This window comes from Phacochoerus africanus, chromosome 5, assembly GCF_016906955.1.
Source record: "Phacochoerus africanus isolate WHEZ1 chromosome 5, ROS_Pafr_v1, whole genome shotgun sequence".
Lineage (NCBI taxonomy): Eukaryota > Metazoa > Chordata > Mammalia > Artiodactyla > Suidae > Phacochoerus > Phacochoerus africanus.
Genome location: NC_062548.1, coordinates 59,961,081 through 59,980,727, shown reverse-complemented (window position 1 = coordinate 59,980,727; position 19,647 = coordinate 59,961,081). Strand labels below are relative to the sequence as shown.

Below are 19,647 nucleotides of genomic sequence, written 5' to 3'. Positions count from 1 at the left end.
TGAGAATTGCTATATGACATATAGTCTATCCTGGAGAATACTGATGTACATTTAATAATACACGTTCTGCTGTTATTGGGTGAAGTGTTCTGTATATAAATCTAGTCATTTTATAGAGTGTTGTAGTCTTCTGTTTCCGTTTTGATCTTTTACCTGGTTGTTCTATTACTAAAAGTGGGATATTGAAGTCTCCAGTTATTTTTATACAACTGTCTATTTCTTCCTTCAATTTTGTCAGTTTGCTTCATATATTTTGGGGCTCTGTTGATTGGCACACACACACACACACACACACACACACACACACACACATATATATATATATATGAATAGCTGTTATATCTTCTTGATTTGAAATTTTTATTAATATAAAATGTCCTCTTTCTCTCTTATAAAAATTTAGGACTAAAAATATATTTTATCTGATATGAGTATAATAACTCCAGCTCTCTTTTTTGGTTGTTATTTCATGGAGGATCTTATTCCATTCTTTCACATTCAACCTATATTTTCTTTGGGTCTAAAATGAGTCTCTTTAAAGCAGCATATAGTTGGATCATGTTTTTTTTTTTTAATCCATCCTGCCAGTCACTGTCTTTTAACTGTTGAGTTTAATCCATTTAAAGCAATTACTGATAATGAAGGACTTACTTCTGCCATTGTGGTTTGTTTTACATACTGTTTTTTTTTTTGTTTGTTTCTCAATTCCTCCAATATTGCCTAGTTTTGTGTTTGTTTTTTTTTCTAATGTGTCGTTATAACCCCTCTTCATTTCCTTTTCTGCATAGTTTTTCATTATTTTCCTAGTGATTACCATTTGGATTACAGTTAACATCATAGTTTGAATTGATATCAACTTATTTTCAATAGTATACATTAACTCTGTTTCTATCCAGCTCTATCCACCTTTATATTGTTATCATCACAAATTACATCTTTTACATTAGGTTCCCAATAACATAAATTTATAATTATTGTTTTATGCATCTTTTAAATAGTGTAAGAAACAACATAGGAGTTACATAACAAAAAGACAAATACCAACTTTTATATTATATAGTAATATTTGTCATTCATCTTTATTTCTTCATAACGGTTGGTGTCATTTACCTTCCCACATCCTTTTATTTCAACCTGGAGAGCTCTCTTCAGCATTTCCTGTAGGGCAGGTCTACCAGCAACAAAATCCTTTGGCTTTTGTTTATCTGTAAATACCTTAATTTTTCCTTCATTTGTGCAGGATAGTTTTGCCAGATACAGAATCCTTGGTTGATAGTGGGTTTTTTCCTTTCAGCATTTTAAATATAACACATCACTGCCTTCTGGACTCCATGGTTTCTGATAAGAAATCAGCTGTAATCTTATTGAGGATTTCTTGTTCATGTGCCATTTTTGTTCCTTTCAAGATTATCTGTATTTCTTTGTTTTTCAACAATTCAATTATGTGTCTTAGTGTGGCTCTCTTTGCATGTATTCTGCTTGTAGTACGCTGAGCTTCTTTGATTGTGTAGATTTATATCTTCCATAAAGTTTGGAGAGTTTTGAGGCACTATTTCACTTTTGTCCAGTATTTTTTCCCTTTTCTCTCACTCCCTTTTGGAACTCTCATAATGCATATATTGGTAAACTTGATAGAATCTTATACATCCATTAGACTCTGTTCTTCATGCTTGTATACTTTGTGCTCCAGAGGCTTTGTAATCTCATTTGACCTATCTGCAAGTCTGATGATTCCTTCTATTTCCTGGTTAAATCTACTGTTAAAATCCTATAATGAATTTTTCATTTCAGCTATTTACCTTTCAGCTCTAGAATTTATATTTGGTTCATTTTCATAATTTCTCTTTATTGACCTTGTCTAGTTGCTTATGCATCATTCTTCTGATTTTCCTTAGTTTTTTTTTTTTTTCCATGGTTTCCTTCACAAAGAAGAGTATATTTAAGACAGTTATTTTAAAGCCATTTTCTACCAAATCCAGTGTCTGGACTTCATCTGACAATTTATTTTTTCCCCTGTGAATGGGCTATACTTCCAAGTTTCTTTGTATGCTTTGTAATTTTTTGTTGCGAAATAAACATTTTGGACATTATAATGTAGTAACTCTGGAAATCAGATTCTCTTCCTCAATTGCTTTGTTGCTCGATGAAGTTGTCTGTTGCTACAGTTGTCTGTTTAGCCTTTCCACTTTTTTTTTTTTTTTGCAGACTATATTCCTTGTCATGCATGTTCACTGAAGTATTGTTTTGTTATCTGTGTGGTCAGCCAATGACCTGACAGAGTTTTACTTAAATGCAAGTCTCTCTTTTCATCAGGCATTCTCCTGGATGCTGTAAATGTTCAGCTAGATTCCAGAGTTCCAAAATAGTTAATTCTATCAGTTATTGCTGAAAAGAGCAATTCCTTGACTTTCCTACTTCACCATCTTTCAGGACATCATTCCCTCCTCACTATCTAAAGCAAGGATTCGGTGAGTTATGTGCCATCAGTCTGATGCTCATTTTTTCCTTGTCAAACCCACATAAACTCTTTGGTTCTTCTGCCTCTTCTGCTTATGAGCCTGGAAGGTGAGAGCTGAAGCAAATAGGGATCATCTGCCCTCAACTATCTGCTTTGTAATGGTCATACTGTGTGTGCATAGACAATTATAGCCCAAGATCAAATAAGGGAGAAAAACTTAGAATTGTGGAAGTTGGTGTTAAGAGGGAATGAAAAATCAAGGAGAGAAATCCCTTAAGCCTGCAATGGAACTCTGTAGAAAGAAACAAGAGGGAGGGTGTTTTTGTTTTTTTTTTTTAATTTTTAATTGTGGCCAAAATCACATAATGTAAAATTTATCATCTTAACTATGTTTAAATGTAAAGATCACTAGTATTAACTATATTAACATTGTTGTGAGACAGGTGTCTAGAAATTTTTTATCTTTCAAAACTGAAACTTTATACACATCGGACAGAAACTCCTCATTTTCTCCTACCCCTAGGCCTGGCAACCACTCTTCTATTTTCTTTTTCTATGAGTTTCACTACATTAGATTCCTCACAGAAGTATAATCATACAGTATTTGTCATTTTGTAACTGGCTTATAATGTCCTCAAGGTTTATTCATATTGTAACATGTGACAGGATTTCCTTCTTTTTAAGGGTGAATGGTATTCTTTTATGTATAAACTACATTTTCTTTTTCCTTTTATCCATTAATGATTGTTTATACCTCTTAGCTTTGTGACTAATGCTGCAGTGAACATGAGAGTACAATTAGCTTTTCAAGATCCTATTTAAATTCTTTTGGATATATACATGGAAATGTAATTGCTATATCATGTGTTAATTCTATTTTTAATTTTTTGAAGAGCATTCAAAATGTTTTCCACAGCGGTTACACCATTTTACATTCCTACCAACAATGCACAACTGTTCCAGTTTCTCTACATCCTCTCTAACACTTCTTGATGTAAATTACAGGTCCAACTTCATTATTTTGCATGTGAATATTCAGTTTTCTCATCACCATTTGTTGAAGAAAATGTCCTTTTCCCTATTGTGAGGTCTCAACACCCTTAATGAAGATCATTTGACTGTTTCTTATATAGCTAAGAGTTTATTTCTGGATTCTTTATTCTGTTTCATTGATTAATATAGCTGTCTTTATGCCAGTATCATGTTGTTTTGACTACTGTGACATTTTGAAATCAGGAAGTATGAGGCCTCCCTGGCTTTCTTTTTCAAGATCATTTTGGCTATTCAGAAACCCTTAAGATTCCATAAGTTTTAGGAGTATTTTTTTTCTATTTCTACAAAATATGCCATTGGGATTTTTATAGAGATTATATTGAATCTATTGATCACCTTGGGTACTAAGGACATTTTAACAGTAAGACTTCCAATCCATGAACACAGGATGTCTTTCCATTTTTTTGCATCTCTAATTTTTTCAGGAATGTTTTTGAGTTTTCAGTGTACCTGTCTTTCACATCCTTGGTTAAGTTTATTACTAAATATTTTATTATTTTTTATACTGTTGCACATGGGATAATATTCTTAATTTCTTTTCAGATTGTTAATTGTTCCATTATATAGAAATGTAACTGATTTTTGTTATGTTGATTTTGTATCCTACATCTTCATTGAATTCATTTATTAATTCTAATAGTATTTTTGTGTACACTTTAGGATTTTCTGCATATAAAATCATATTACCTAAATTGGATGTCTTCTATTTCTTTTTATTACCTAATTTCTCTTGGTAGAACTTATAGTATTTTGTTGAATAAAAGCATGAGAATGGACAGTGTTTCCTTGCTCCTGTGATCTGGGAGAGAATGCTTCCAGTTTTTCACTGATAAATGTGGTGTTAACTGTAGGCTTTTCACATAAGGCCTTTATTATTTTGAGGTAGTTTCCTTCTATTCCTAGAGTGCTGAGTGTTTTATTTTTTAATCATGAAAGTGTTGAATTTTGTCATAATTTTGATGTATCAACTGAGATGGTCAAGTGGTTTTTCTTCTTCACTCTGTTAACGTGATATATTAATTGATTTTTGTATTTTGAGCCATTTCTGGCATTCTGAGAAGAAATCTTTTTTTATGGTGTATAATCTTTTTAATATGCCCTTGAATTTGGCTTGCTAGTATTTTGTTGAGGATTTGTGAATCAGTATTTATAAGGAACATTGGTCTGTAGTTTTCTTTTCTTGTAGTATCCTTGTCTGGCTTTGGTATCAGGGTAATGCTGACCTCAAAGAATGAACTTAGAAATGTTCCCTCCTCTTCTAGGAGCCAAGAAAAACTAGAAAATTCATTTGTAGAGATACAAACTGAGCTAAAGGCAATAACGACCAGAATGAATGATGCAGAGGAATGAATTAATGATGTGCAGCATAGAATAATGGAAAGCACCCAAACAGGACAGCAGACAGAAAACCCAGTGAAAAAACATGAAAGCAACATAAGAGACCTATGAGATAATATAAAGCAGGCCAATCTATGCATAATACGAATTCCAGAAGGAAAAGAAAAATAAAAAGGGATTGAAAATATATTTTAATAAATTATGGATGAAAACTTTCCAAATCTAAAGGATACTGACATCAAGATACAGGAAGCACAGAGGCCCCCAAACAAGTTGAACCCAAGCAGGCCCACACCAAGACATGTTATAGTAAAAATGGCAAAAGTTAAAGGTGAGGAGAGGATTTTAAAGGCAGCAAGAGAAAAGCAAAGCATTAATTATAAGGGAACCCCAATAGGGCTATCAGCTGATTTCTCTACAGAAACACTAAAGGCCAGGAGAGAATGACAAGATGTATTTAAAGTGCTGAAAGGAAAAAATCTGCAACCTAGAATACTCTATCCAGCAAGAATATCATTTAAAATAGAAGGGGGAATAATTTCCCCAACAAACAAAAGCTAAAAGAGTAGAGCAATACAAAACCCATTCTAAAAAGAATACTGAAAGGGCTGGGGTTGTGGGATGGAAATCCTATAAAATTGGATTGTGATGATCATTGTACAACTACAAATGTAGTAAATTCATTGAGTAATAAAAAATAAATAAATGAAAAGAGGGAGATCTGGGATGGAGAAAAACACATTTGGAAAGCAATCACTTAAATAAGCCAGCATACAGATTGTACCGTGTGGGTAAAGGAAGTAAGAAAAATTAGATTCTTTCTTATTTTTTTAAGGATGTGCTTGAGCCTATATGATTATCAGGCTAAAGAAAGCAGATATAGGAAGGGGTTAACATACTGAAAAAACAGGGCAACCATAAATCAAAACCGAACAAAAACTGAAAAGTACTCAAGCATAAAATAAATGGAAATCATCCAGCCAAAAAAAGAAATGAAGAAAAGAGAAACACAGAATCAATTGGAAAATAAGGTTTAAAATGGCAATAAAAACATATTTATCAATAATCACCTTAAATGTCAATGGACTGAATGCTCCAATCAAAAGACACAGAGTGGCAGAATGGATAAAAAAGCAAAAACCTTCAATCTACTACCTACAAAAGACTCATCTTAGAGCAAAGGACTTATAGATTGAAAGTGAGGGGATAGGAAAAGAAACTTCATGCAGATGGACCAGACAGGAAAGCAGGAGTTGCAATACTCATATCAGACAAAATAGACTTTAAAATGAAGGTCATAAAGAAAGACAACGAAGGACACTATTTAATGGTTAAAGGATCCATTCAAGAAGAGGATATTACAATCATCGATATATATGCCCCAAATATAGGAGCATCCAGATACCTACACCAAATACTAACAGATATAAAAGAAGAAATTGATGGGAATACAATCATAGTAGACTTTAACACTCCACTAACATCAATGGACAGATCCTCTAGACAGAAAACCAATAAAGCAACAGAGATTCTAACGAAAACAATAGAAAAGTTAGACTTAATGAACATTTTCAGGACATTACATCAAAAAAAAAAATCCTAGTACACATTCTTCTCAAGTGCACATGCAACATTCTCAAGAATCAATCACATATTGGGGCACAAAGTTAACCTCAACAAATTTAGGAGTATAGAAATCATTTCAAATATCTACTCTGACAACAATGGCATGAAACTAGACATCAACCACAGGAAAAGAAATGAGAAAAAACTTACTACATGGAGACTAAACAACATGCTACTAAAAAACCAGTGGGTCAATGAGGAAATCAAGAAGGAAATTAAAAAATACCTAGAAACAAATGACATTGAAGACACAACCACTCAAAATCTATGGGATGCTGCAAAAGCAATGTTTAGAGGGATGTTCACAGCAATACAGGCCTTCCTCAGAAAAGAAGAAAAATCTCAAATCAACAACTTAACACACCGCCTAAATGAATTAGAAAAAGAAGGACAAGCAAAACCAAAAAGGAAGGAAATCATAAAGATCAAAGAAGAAATCAACAAAATAGAGATTCAAAAAACAATAGACAAAATCAGTCAAACCAAGAGGTGATTCTTTAAAAAGGCAAACAAAATTGACAAACCTCTGGCTAAACTCACCAAGAAGAGGAGAGAAAGAACCCAAATAAACAAAATAAGAAGTGAAAAAGGAGCAGTCACAACGGATACTACAGAAATACAAAAAACTATAAGAGAATTTTATCAACAGTTATATGCCAACAAATTCAACAACCTAGAAGAAATGGATCCCTTTCTAGAGACGGCCTGCCAATACTGAATCAAAAAGAAATAGATCAACTGAACAGACTGATCACTGGAAGTGAATTTGAATACATCATAAAAATACTCCCTACAAGTAAAAGTCCAGGACCAGATGGCTTCACAGGCGAATTCTACCAAACATACGAAGAGGAACTTATACCCATCCTCTTTAAACTTTTTCAAAAGATTGAAGAAGAAGGAACATTCCCAAAGACATTCTATAACACCATCATCACCCTAATTCCAAAACCAGACAAAGATACCACCAAAAAAGAAAACTATCAGCCAATATCTTTGAATATAGACACAAAAATTCTCAATAAAATTTTAGCCAACTGAATCCAACAACATACCAAAAAGATCATACACCATGACCAGGGATTTATCCCAGGTTCACAAGGATGCTTCAACATACATAAATCAATTAATGTCATGCACCATATTAACAAAAGAAAAGTCAAAAACCACAGGATCATCTCAATAGATGCAGAAAAAGCATTTGACAAAGTCCAACATCCCTTCATAATAAAAAACCCTTACCAAAGCGGGTATAGAATGAACATTCCTTAACATAATCAAAGCCATTTATGACAAACCCACAGCAAATATAATACCCAATGGAGAAAAATTAAAAGCCTTCCCATTAAAATCTAGAACAAGACAAGGATGCCCACTCTCACCACTGCTGTTCAACATAGTATTGATGTCCTAGCCACAGCAATCAGACAAACAAAAGAAAAGGCATCCAAATAGGAAGAGAAGAGGTAAAACTGTCACTGTATGCAGGTGAGATGATACTGTATATAGAAAACCCTAAGGACTCAACCCAAAAAATACTTGAACTGATCAACAAATTCAGCAAAGTAGCAGGATATAAGATTAACATTCAGAAATCAGTCACATTTCTGTATACTAACAAATATTAGAAAAGGAATACAGAAATACAATAGCTTTTAAAATTGCACCACAAAAAAATCAAATACCTGGGAATACACCTGACCAAGGAGGTAAAGGACTTATATGCCGAGAACTATAAAGCATTAATCAAGGAAATTAAAGAAGATATAAAGATATGAAAAGCTATTCCATGATCCTGGGTTGGAAAAATTAATATTGTAAAAATGGCCATACTACAAAGCAATCTACAGATTGAATGCAATCCTTATCAAATTACCCATGACATTTTTCACAGAACTATAGCAAACAATCCAAAAACTTATATGGAACTACAAAAGACCTATAATTGCCAAAGCAATTCTGAGGAAAAGAAACAAGCAGAAGGCATAACTCTCCCAGACGTCAGGCAATATTACAAAGCCACAGTCATCAAGACAGTGTGGTACTGATACCAAAAGAGACATACAGACAGACCAATGGAACAGAATAGAGAACCCAGAAATAAACACAGACACCTATGGTCAATTGATCTTTGACAAAGAAGGCAAGAATATAAAATGGGAAAAAGACAGTCTTTTCAACACATATTTCTGGGAAACCTGGACAGCTGCATGCAAATCAATGAAACTAGAACACACCTTCACACCATGCACGAAAATAAACTCAAAATGACTTAAATATAAAACAAGACACCATCAAACTCCTGGAAGAGAACGTAGGCAAAACATTCCCTGACATCAACCTTACAAATGTTTTCTCAAGGTCAGTCTCCCAAAGCAACAGAAATAAATGCAAAAATAAAACCAACGGGACCTAATCAAACTGACAAGCTTTTGCACAGCAAAGGAAACAAAAAAGACAACTTACAGAATGGGAGAAAATAGTTTCAAATGATGCAATGGACAAGGGCTTAATCTCTAAAATATACAAACAACTTCTACAACTCAACAGCAAAAAAGCCAACAACCCAATTAAAAAATGGGCAAAAGACCTGAATAGACATTTCTCTAAGGAAGGTATACAGATGGCCAACAAGCACTTGAAACAATGCTCAACATCCCTGATTATTAGAGAAATGCAAATCAAACCTACCATGAGATACCACCTCACACCAATCAGAATGGCCATCATTAATAAGTCCACAAATAACAAATGCTGGAGGGGGTGTGGAGAAAAAGGAACCCTCCTGCACTGTTGGTGGGAATGTAAGCTGGTACAACCACTATGGAGAATAGTATGGATGTACCTTAGAAATCTATCCATAGAACTACCATATGACCCTGCATTCCCACTATTGGGCGTATATCTGGACAAAACTTTCTTTAAAAAAGACATATGCACCCACATGTTCATTGCAGCACAATTCACAATAGCCAAGACATGGAATCAACCCAAATGTCCATCAACAGACAATTGGATTAGGAAGATGTGGTATATATACACAATGGAATACCATTAGAATACCAGCCATAAAAAAGAACGAAATAATGCCATTTGCAGCAACATGGATGGAACTAGAGACTCTCATCCTGAGTGAAGTCAGTCAGAAAGAGAAAGACAAATACCATATGATATCACTTATATCTGGAATCTAATATATGGCAGAAAGGAATCTTTCCACAGAAAAGAAAATCCTGGACTTGGAGAATAGACTTGTGGTTGTCAAGAGGGAGGGGGAGGGACTGGGAGCTTGGGGTAAATAGATGCAGAATATTGCCTTTCGGATGAATTAGCAGTGGAATCCTGCTGTGTAGCACTGGGGACTCTGTCTAGTCACTTACGATGGAACATATAAAGTCAGGAAAAGGAATGTATGCATATAAGTGGAACTGGGTCACCATGCTGTACAGTAGAAAAAAATACACACGTAAGTAAAAGATAAAAAAAAAAAAAAGAAATGTTCCCTCCTCTTCAGCATTTGGAATTATTTGAGGATTAGTTTTAATTCTTCTTTAAATATTTTGTGGAATTCTCCATGGAAACCACATAGTGCTGGGCTCATATTTGTTGGAAGTTATTTGTTTACTGATTCAGTCTCCTTACTAGTTATAGGTCTGTTCAGATTTTTTATTTCTTCCTGATTCAGTCTTAGTTGGTTGTATTTTTATAGAAATTTAACCATTTCTTCCAGGTTATTCAGTTTGTTGGTGTATAATTGATCATAATAGTTTTCTACAATCTTTTTTATTTTTATGACATCAGTTGTAATGGTTGCTTTTCCTGATTCTAGTTATTTGAGTCTTCTCTTTTTTCTCTTAATTTGCTAATAAGCATTTGTCAGTTTTGTTTCTCTTTCCAAAAACAAATTCTTAGTTCCATTGATTTTATTCTATTATCTTTCTATTATCTATTTCACTTATTTCTGCTTTAAACTATGTTTCCTTCCTTCTGCTAATATTGGGTTTAGTTTATTCTTCATTTTTCCCCATTCCTTGAAGTGAAAGATTTGAGATCTTTCTTCTTTTTTGATGTAAGTGTTTAGCACTGTAAATTTCCCTCTTAGGACTGCTTTTGCTGCATCTCAGACATTTTGATATGTTGTATTTTCCTTTTCAAATAACTCAAGATATTTTATAATTTCCCTTGCAAATTTTTCTTTAACTCATTGGTTGTTTAAGAGTGTGTTGTTTACTTTCCACATATTTGTGTATTTTCTAGGTTTGCTTCTGCTATTGATTTCTAGTTTCATTCCTTGGTGATTGGATAATATATTTTATATGATTTCATGTTAAAAACTTTAAAGACTTGTGTCCTTACATGTGGTTTATCCTGGAGAGGATGTTTCATGTGCCTTTAAGAAGAATATGTATTCTGTTCTTGGCTGGTGGTGGGTCTGTACGTCTGTTAGGTCTAATTAATCTATAGTGTGGTTCAAGTCCTCTGTTTCCTTATTTGGTGGTTCTATCCATTACTGAAAGTGGAAATTGAAATTCCTACCTTTATTGTATTGCTGCCTGTTTCTCCCTTCAGTTCTGTTAATGTTTGCTTCTGTATTTGGAAGTTCTGAAATTAGGTGCATATATATTTATGATTGTCATATCTTCCTGGTTGATTGACCCTTTTACTATTATATAATATCCTTTATTTTCTCTTATAACAAGTTTTGACTTAAAATAGTCATAATTTGCTGAATTTTTTCTTCTGATTGTCTGATTCTGCTTTTGAACTTCTCTAGCGAATTTTTCAGTTATCGTATTCTTCAGATCCAGAATTTCTGTGCAGTCCTTTTTTATAGTTTCTCTATCTTTGTTGATACTCTCGTTTTTTTCATGCATCATATTCCTGCTTTCATTTAGTTGTCTATATTCTCTCTGAGCTCATTCAGCATCTTTAAAACAGTTATTTTGAATTCTTTTTCAGGTAATTCATAGATCTCCATTTCTTTAGGGTAGATTACTAGAAATTTTGTTCCTTTGCATACCTTAGTTTATTTGGGTGAGAAATGGGTATTTGAAAAAAGACATTTCTCCCAGTCTTTACAGCTGGCTTCTTATAGAGCGAAACCTTCACCAGGCATCCTGGCTAGAGATTCTGGGGACCTCTCATACCTTTTCTGAGGATATGTAATTCCTTCTTTAGACTTGGGTGTATAATTTCCCAGATAAGAGTTTTACTCCTGTTTTTCTCAGGAGCCCATAATCTCTTGCTCTCCCTGGTGTTTATCTTTGGTACTACACTCTCTCTGATGCTATAACCAGCTATGGAACTTGCCTTTGTTCTCAGCTGCCCCTAACCTGGCATCCAAAGTACACTGCCATTTTTACTAGCATTCTCAGTTCAATGAGACAGAAGCCAGACTCTTGGGCAGCCCCACAAAAGACTGAAATGTTGGCTACATTTTGGTTCCACTCTTCTCTTTTCCCTCTCATGGGAGGAGCCAGGATTTAGGAGTTTTTTTCCAATTGCACTGAATTGTGCAAGGGAAGGGGAGGGGCTGGGTCAATGCAGCAAATTTTCCTACTCACTTCAATGCCTACATTTCTTGGATATGTGCCCCTGGAGTGCCTCAACCTCTTAACTGATTTCTAGAATTCTCACAAAGGCAGGTTGGTCCTTTTATTGTTGTTAAGTCAGAGTCTCTGTGGGGAATTTGGGCCTGGGGTTTCTTATTTTACCATCTTGCTGACATCACTCCAGTTTAGATTTTTAGAATTTTTGCTGTCTTTTGGAGACAAGTTTATTTGCAGATTAAGTCCTGTACTTGTACTGGGTTTACACTGTGTTCTTCCAACACCTGACATCTTAAAAAAGGAAGTGACACCTTCAGCAATAAGAGAATAATTCAGAAATGTTTTTCTTCCCAAATCTCCTTCAATCCATCAGTCCCCCCACCCCCGACTCTTTATACCCCCTTCCAGGAGAATCTGACTCAGAAGTAGCTGGGCCTAGAAACAGAATCCAGGACTTGGGCCATCCACACCACCCTGACTCCCCCTGGAACCACACAGGCTTTCATCCGCTGGTGGAAAGTTTGGCTTTTTTTGTGTGTGTACCAAAACAGTGAAGCCAGAAAGTTTAGCCCTATTTAGGCTTATAAAAAGAGAGGAGATAAAAATAGCTAAAATGAGCCAATGGAAGAATTATTACACTGAGACAAATATTTGGGTTTAGTAGTTGTTTGTTTTTGTTTTGTTTTGTTCACTTTGCCTTGTTTTCCAGAGTCACTGCTAGGCGTAGTTTTGTGAAATCTCTCTGAAACTCGCTTTGGGTTCTGCCAAATGTTAGACCTGGGGAGAAAGGAGTGTGTTCCAAATATGCTGAAAAAATTGTTCACAAATCTTATATGTATCCAACTTCTATAAAATCAGATAATCAAATGAGATAACAGGGGAGAGTGCCTACCATGACTCAGAGATGGTTGTGTCTAATTTGTGCTACCTGCCAAAGCCCTCATGGACCAGAGGGCATGGCTGTGATTTTGTCAACTTAGAACCTACATCTGCTTTGACAGATGTTTTTCAGGGGCGAGTTTACTGAAAAACCATTTTTCCATATTTTTTCTATTATGGTCACTTTTTGGTTTCTCGTTCTTCTACATTTTTTAGATTAGATGCCAACAAGCCAATGCGGTACTTGGAAAACAAGGCAGCTTTAAACAAGGCCTTAGAACGGTTGAATTGGCCCATTTCACTGAAGGAGCTGTCAGTGCTGGAGAATGAAATCCTAGCTGGGAAAATGTATGTGCAGCAGGCCATGGAGCTCCAAGAGGCTGCCAAGAAGGAGAATTACGTGAGCAAGACCATGGAAGAGGTGCGTACCAGGGAGGTGTCTGTATTCCCTCCCTCACTCCCATCCCAAGTCATTGCAATCCCTGCATTGTTCTTCCTTCTCTCCCACTTCCTGCCACACTGATTTCTAAGAGTTAGAGCCAACCCACTTAAGGTCTCAGGACTTATTCAACAGAAAGGAAATGCCACTTGATTTTTCCCTGGCCTTATTTTGTAAATAATACTTTATTGTTGTTGTTTTTTTGTTTGTTTGTTTGTTTGTTTTGCTTTTTAGAGCTGAACCCATGGCATATGGAGGTTCCCAGGCTATGGGTCGAATTGGAGCTACAGCTGCTGGCCTATACCACAACCACAGCAATGCCATATCCGAGCTGCATCTGCAGCCTACACCACAACTCACGGCAGATCCTTAGCCCACTGAGTGAGGCCAGGGATCGAACCCACCTCCTCATAACATACATCTTTTAATTGAAAAATAAAAGTAAACATGTATCATGTAGTGATTAAAATCTGTACTTTGATATGAGCCAGGCCAACATCCAGCCTCAGATCTGCCACCCACTCCCTATGTGATCTTGGCCAATGACTCTGTCTCTCTAAACCTTAGGGTTTTTTTAAATCTGTGAAATAAGAGTATTAATAATATCTGCCTCATAGGCTTGTTGTGACAGCAAAATGAGCATTTGAAAATACTTAGTATTGAAAGCCCCCGTAAGTGTTAGCAGTTATTATTACTAATAAAATACACCTTCTAAAAAGAAAATTTATTATCTGGCAGCCTTATTACACATTACAACTTTGGATCAATTATTTTAAATTTTTTTCTTCCTTGAATAAATTTTGCATATAAATGTAGTCAGTCTGTAATTGTTTCATATTTTACCTTTCAATTTAGTATTGTCTATGTACTTCCTTTGTGCTTTAGCTGAATCATCAGATAGATACTTTTTGTTACATAATATTCCATGGTGTGTATATACTGTGACTTATTTAACTCTTTACTGAAGCTTGGGCGTTTTGGGGTTTTTTCCAGATTTCTTTTCTTTCACATCGTGTTTTAATGCTTCTATAGCGCATCTAGTTGGACCATTTCGTTATAGTAAATTCTTAGATGTGGGATCCTTGGACCAAAAGCTATGTAATACCCTCTTTCTAACTGTAGTATCGTAGACCTGGGATAGTTCATCCAGAATCTTACTGAATTACATATAATTTTCATATATTCATCATATAATAGTCTAAAAAATATATTCAAGAAGCTGATCTTTGAGATTCTTTTTTTCTTCTTCTTCTTGTGACTGCACCTGCAGCATATGGAAATTCCCAGGGTAGGGGTCAAATCGGAGCTGCATCTGCCAGCCTATGCCACAGCCACAGCAATGCCAGATCCGAGCGACATCTGTGACCTACACCACAGCTCATGCAATGCCAGATCCTTAACCCATTGAGTGAGGCCAGGGAATGAACCTGTATCCTCATGGATACTAGTCCAGTTCTTAACCCACTGAGCCACAGTGGGAACTCTTGAGATTTATCTTTTTTGCTTTCAGTCTTTGCTAAGTGATACTGGCTTTGTCTGGCTTTAAACTCTCTATTTGCTTCTCTAGGTTCTTGTATTTTGTTTTGTTTGTTTTTATTTAATTTTATTTTCCCCCTGCAAATGGCATTTTTTTCCTTCAGTGTGGAAAGCTATTTCTTTTGGGCAGAATGCAAAAGTTTTATCATATCTTCATTTTTATTTTATAATGTATTTTGTTTTATAGTTTATATATATCTGAAGGAATTGTTTTTATTCAAAGATACCTCCTCATTGTTTCGTCTTTTCTTAGAAGGCACCACCCGACCCCCCCCAACCCTCTGGCTGTGTAGGCCTTCCTCCTCACCTAGATGCCCAATGGACACCCTGGAATTAAGAAGACTGAAAATTAATTCACTCCCTCTCCCTGCAAATCTGCTCTTCCTTTCATCATCCCTCTTTATCTCTGGTCTTTCATTTACTCATTGAAATATAAGTTCTGATGAGGTGCCAAGCACAATTCTAGGCACTAGAGGTACCTAAACACATGGCCCAGTTCCACCCTTATCCTAGCTAAGGAGACAGACCATGATGGGTCCTAAATGATGGACTTTCCTATGTTGAGCTGTGGAGGCATTACTGCCCTACAGCAGAATTTGTGAGCATTATTCTTTTCTCCTTACTTTTTCTTAAATTTTTTTGGCTGTATCTGGAGCATGCAGAAGTTCTCAGGTCAGGATCAAACCTGCACCACAGCAGTGACATTGCTGCAGTGACAATGGTGGATCCTTAACCTGCTGCACCGTAGGAGGACTCCTTAAATTTTCAAATGGGAAGTGTTACTAATGGAGTGAAAATAAGCCTCTTGTGATTCAGAAAAAAGTATGTTTTGAATTTGGCACTGAAGAATCATTTTTCCTAGGGTATGTATTACTTTCTCTGTTTCTTTATTCCCTTATCCATAGATTGAGAGTAAAAATAATCTCCACAATTTCATCATCCAAAAATATTTGTTCACTCCCTACAGTGGATCAGATTCTGCACTTGGTATAGGTGATCTTAGGCCATGAGTAGCCTGTCTCATTCTTCTCTCTTTACTTGGGGCCTCACCAAGGTGATACTATACATTAGACGCAAAGTAGAGGCTTGTTAATTGCATTGAAATATGGGCTCAGCCTAATGGAGGAAAAATACTGAGATAGACCTTAACCTACGTGAGAGCTAAAATCTTGTCTAGCCTTGCTAGTCTCTTATCCATAGCACTGAGAATGATGCCTGGCACACAGTAGGTATTTGAAAATATTTATTGAATAAATGGAACCCAGATCCTTATAGCAGGTATTATGAATACAACAAAAGAAGCACAGTCATAGAACAACTGGAAGATGAGGAAAAGCAAATGATTCTGCCTAAGAAGCAGTTGAGGAAGTCTTCACGGAAGGGGCTGATTAAGTTTGGTCTAGAAGGATGTGTAGAAATTTGAGGGTCGGGGTGTGACAAGTGTTCTGAGTGAGAGAAACTGCTTATGCAAAGGCAGGAAGTTGGGAAGAACACAGCATGTTCACCAGGGGCGAGACAGGAGATGAGACGGGAAAGGGAAAATGGCCCCAGAGTACAAGGAACTTGGAAATCTTGCCTAGAATCGGGGACTCAAGCCTGTAGGAATTAGATACAGTCAAGAGATTTTCAGCAAGTAGAGGCATTAACAGATTTGCAACTTGGGAAGATTATTTGGCAGCAAGGTGAGGCTCAGTGTAGGGGGAAAGACTAAAACCAGGTGCAGACTCCACTGTGAAATGTTGAGTCCTTGACCCAAACCAGTCCAGTGCAGAGGGAATAGGTAAAAGAGACCTGAGCTTGTGGAAAGTGAATATGTGCGGTGAGCCCGGGGGCCAAGTTGAGGTTACCCACAGATTTATTGTCTTGGAAAACTGGGAGACAGAGGCACTATTAACCACCACATTCGTTTCGCCTCTGCTCCTCAGAGAGACAGTCCATCTAAACACCTGTGATTCTGTAACCCCTTGGCACACTTTTGTTTTCCTCGCAGCACATTACACCACCTGACATTATGTAGGTATTTGTTTATGTTCTGTCTCTTCCACTAGATGACGGTAGGACTTGGTCCGTTGTGTTCTAGGTACTTCTAGGAGTATCACTTGGCACCCTGTAGGCATTCCCAAAGATTTGAATGAATAAATGAATGAAAGAACAGGAGGAAGAGGTACCATAAGAGGAAGAATGGATTTTCAGGGAAAGTGCTCTTGATTTAAGTGCTCTTGATTCTTACATGTCCACAGGGCATCCAGGTTTGAAAGGCCAACAGGAGCCACATGTTTGGAGTTGAGGAAGAAAGTCATTTGAGGTGCTGAGAGGAAGGGGAGACTGTAGAAGGGGCCACGACAGGTAAGTTAGAGGAGGAGAAGGACCCAGGGTAGGGAGCCATGACACCAGGGCCCAAGGAGGAGAGGTGGCAAGAGCCTTGGTGCTGGAGTCAGAGAGCCCCGAAGGCAAGTGTCAGACACTGTGGTGTTCTAGCTATGGGACCTTCCTTAGACCCTGTAAGCTTAGGTCCCTCATCCTCAAATTAGAAAAATCATAGAACCCACCTACAAGATGATTGTGAGACAACATACATGATATAATCAGGACAGGGTGAGCACGAAGTACTCAACAGGAAATGCTCTCAACACGGATCGCCCGTTAGTGCTTTTTCCATCATTAAAGTCTTACTGAGGGGTTTTGAAAAGTCTTCCATGATAATGCCTGAAAGCCGTTTGATTTTTAAGAGGGAGATTATTAGTTATCTTAGCCAGAACAATTTCTGTGGGATTTTGGAGTGGAAGCCAGTTTGCAGTGGGGAGGAGTGGATGTAAGTCAGGAAAGCAAATATAGGATGTGAAGACTTTTGTTTCAAGATCTTCCTAGGAAGGAGAGAAGAAAAAAATGAAGGGCACTTGATTTGTGAGCCAGAATGAGAAAAGACATTAAGTTTGTGTAATGGTATTGACCAGCCCACTGCTGCCCCCTTTCTTAGCCAGGGGCTAAGGCTCTCCTTTCACTGCCCTGTCCCTGCATACAGTGTCCAAAATCCCTGCTGTCTGTTCAGGGCAGCACCCATAGGTTGGACAGTTGTCCATAGGTAATGGACGTCGGGGGGGGTGGTTAATACTCTGCAGCTTATCTATGGTGTTCTTTCCACTCCTTAGTGTGGCCCTCTGCAATGGAAGTTTTTCTACATTGTTTTCTTAAAACAGTACTTCTCCTTACCACATGTGATGTACTGTGTGATATTTTTAGTTCATTTTTATTATGCCCTGCTGGTTTGATTTCACAACCACTAACAGGTCTCAACCTTCAGTGTGAAAAATGGTTGGAACCAAAGCTCAAGATTCAAGGCCTTTTGAGATACTAGGGTAAAAATTTATCACATATGCAAGTCATCTTTATTGATTTGTATATAAATAGGGTCTCATTTTAAATTCTTTTAGCACTAGGCAAAGATTTCGATCAATTATTTTAATTTGAAGAGGAAGAAATGTTCTTTCGTTAAGATTCCCTAGAGTTTATTGATAATGTGTAGCAAAAGGTGGTCAAAGTGTGTTGGCATGGGATCCAATCAGAAACACTCAGATGTGTTCAGAAGGGAAGTGGTCACTGTATTTGATTCACTCCAGGGCATGTTATAGACTCTGGATATCTGTGTCTGTCTGATGCTTTCTTATTTTTTAAGATTTTTTAAATTATAGTTGATTTATAATTTTCTGTCAATTTCTGCCATACAGTAAAGTGACCCAGTCATATGTGGGTGACACACACACACATTCTTTTTCTCATATTATCCTCCATCATGTTCCATCACAAGTGACTAGATATAGTTGCATGTGCTATAGAGCAGGACCTCATTGCTTATCCACTCCAAATGCAATAATTTGCACCTACTAACCCCAAACTCCCAGTCCATCCTACTCCCTCCCCGTTGGCAACCAAAAGTCTATTCTCCAAGTCCATGAGTTTGTTTCTTTTCTGTAGATAGGTTCATTTGTGCCGTATATTAGATTCCACATATAAGTGATATCATGTGGTATTTGCCTTTATCTTTCTGAATTACTTCACTTAGTATGAGTCTTTAGTTCCATCCATGTTGCTGTAAATGGCATTATTTTGTTCTTTTTCATGGCTGAGTAGTATTCCATCATGTGTATAACACCACATCTTCTTAATCCTTTCATCTGTCAATGGACATTTAGGTTGTGTTCCTGTCTTGGTTATCGTGAATAGTGCTGCAGTGAACATAGGGGTGCTTGTATCTTTTTGAAGAAAGTTTTATCCAGATATATGCCCATGAGCAGGATTGCGGGATCATATGACAGTTCTATATTTAGTTTTCTGAGGTACCTCCATACTGTTTTCCATAGTGTTTGTACCAATTTACATTCCCACGAACAGAGAGGGCTTCCTTTTCTCCACACCCTCTCCCGCATTTGTTATTTGTTGACTTGCTAATGATGGCCACTCTGACTGGTGTACTCATAGTAGTTTTGATTTGCATTTCTGTAGTAATCAGTGATGTTGAGCATCTTTTCATATGCCTGTGGGCCATCTGTAGATCTTTGGAGAAATGTCTATTCAGGTCTTTTGCCCATTTTTCAGTTGGGTTGTTGGGTTTTTTGCTGTTGAATTGTATAAGTTGTTTGTATATTTTAGAGATTAACCCCTTGTCAGTTGCATCATTTGAAACTATTTTCTCCTATTCCATAGGTTGTCTTTTTTTATGGTTTCCTTTGCTGTGCAAAACCTCGTCAGTTTGATTTGGTGCCATTGGTTTA

The 19,647-nt window shown here is 36.6% G+C and overlaps 1 protein-coding gene across 1 annotated transcript in view; it reads left to right on the top strand.

The window, feature by feature from the left end:
- VWA3B (von Willebrand factor A domain containing 3B) overlaps nt 1–19,647 on the top strand; it is a 222,067-nt gene that overhangs the window by 164,003 nt on the left and 38,417 nt on the right. The window contains 1 exon segment of the mRNA XM_047781500.1: nt 13,120–13,324. Within this exon segment, the coding sequence (XP_047637456.1) occupies nt 13,120–13,324 (205 nt within the window).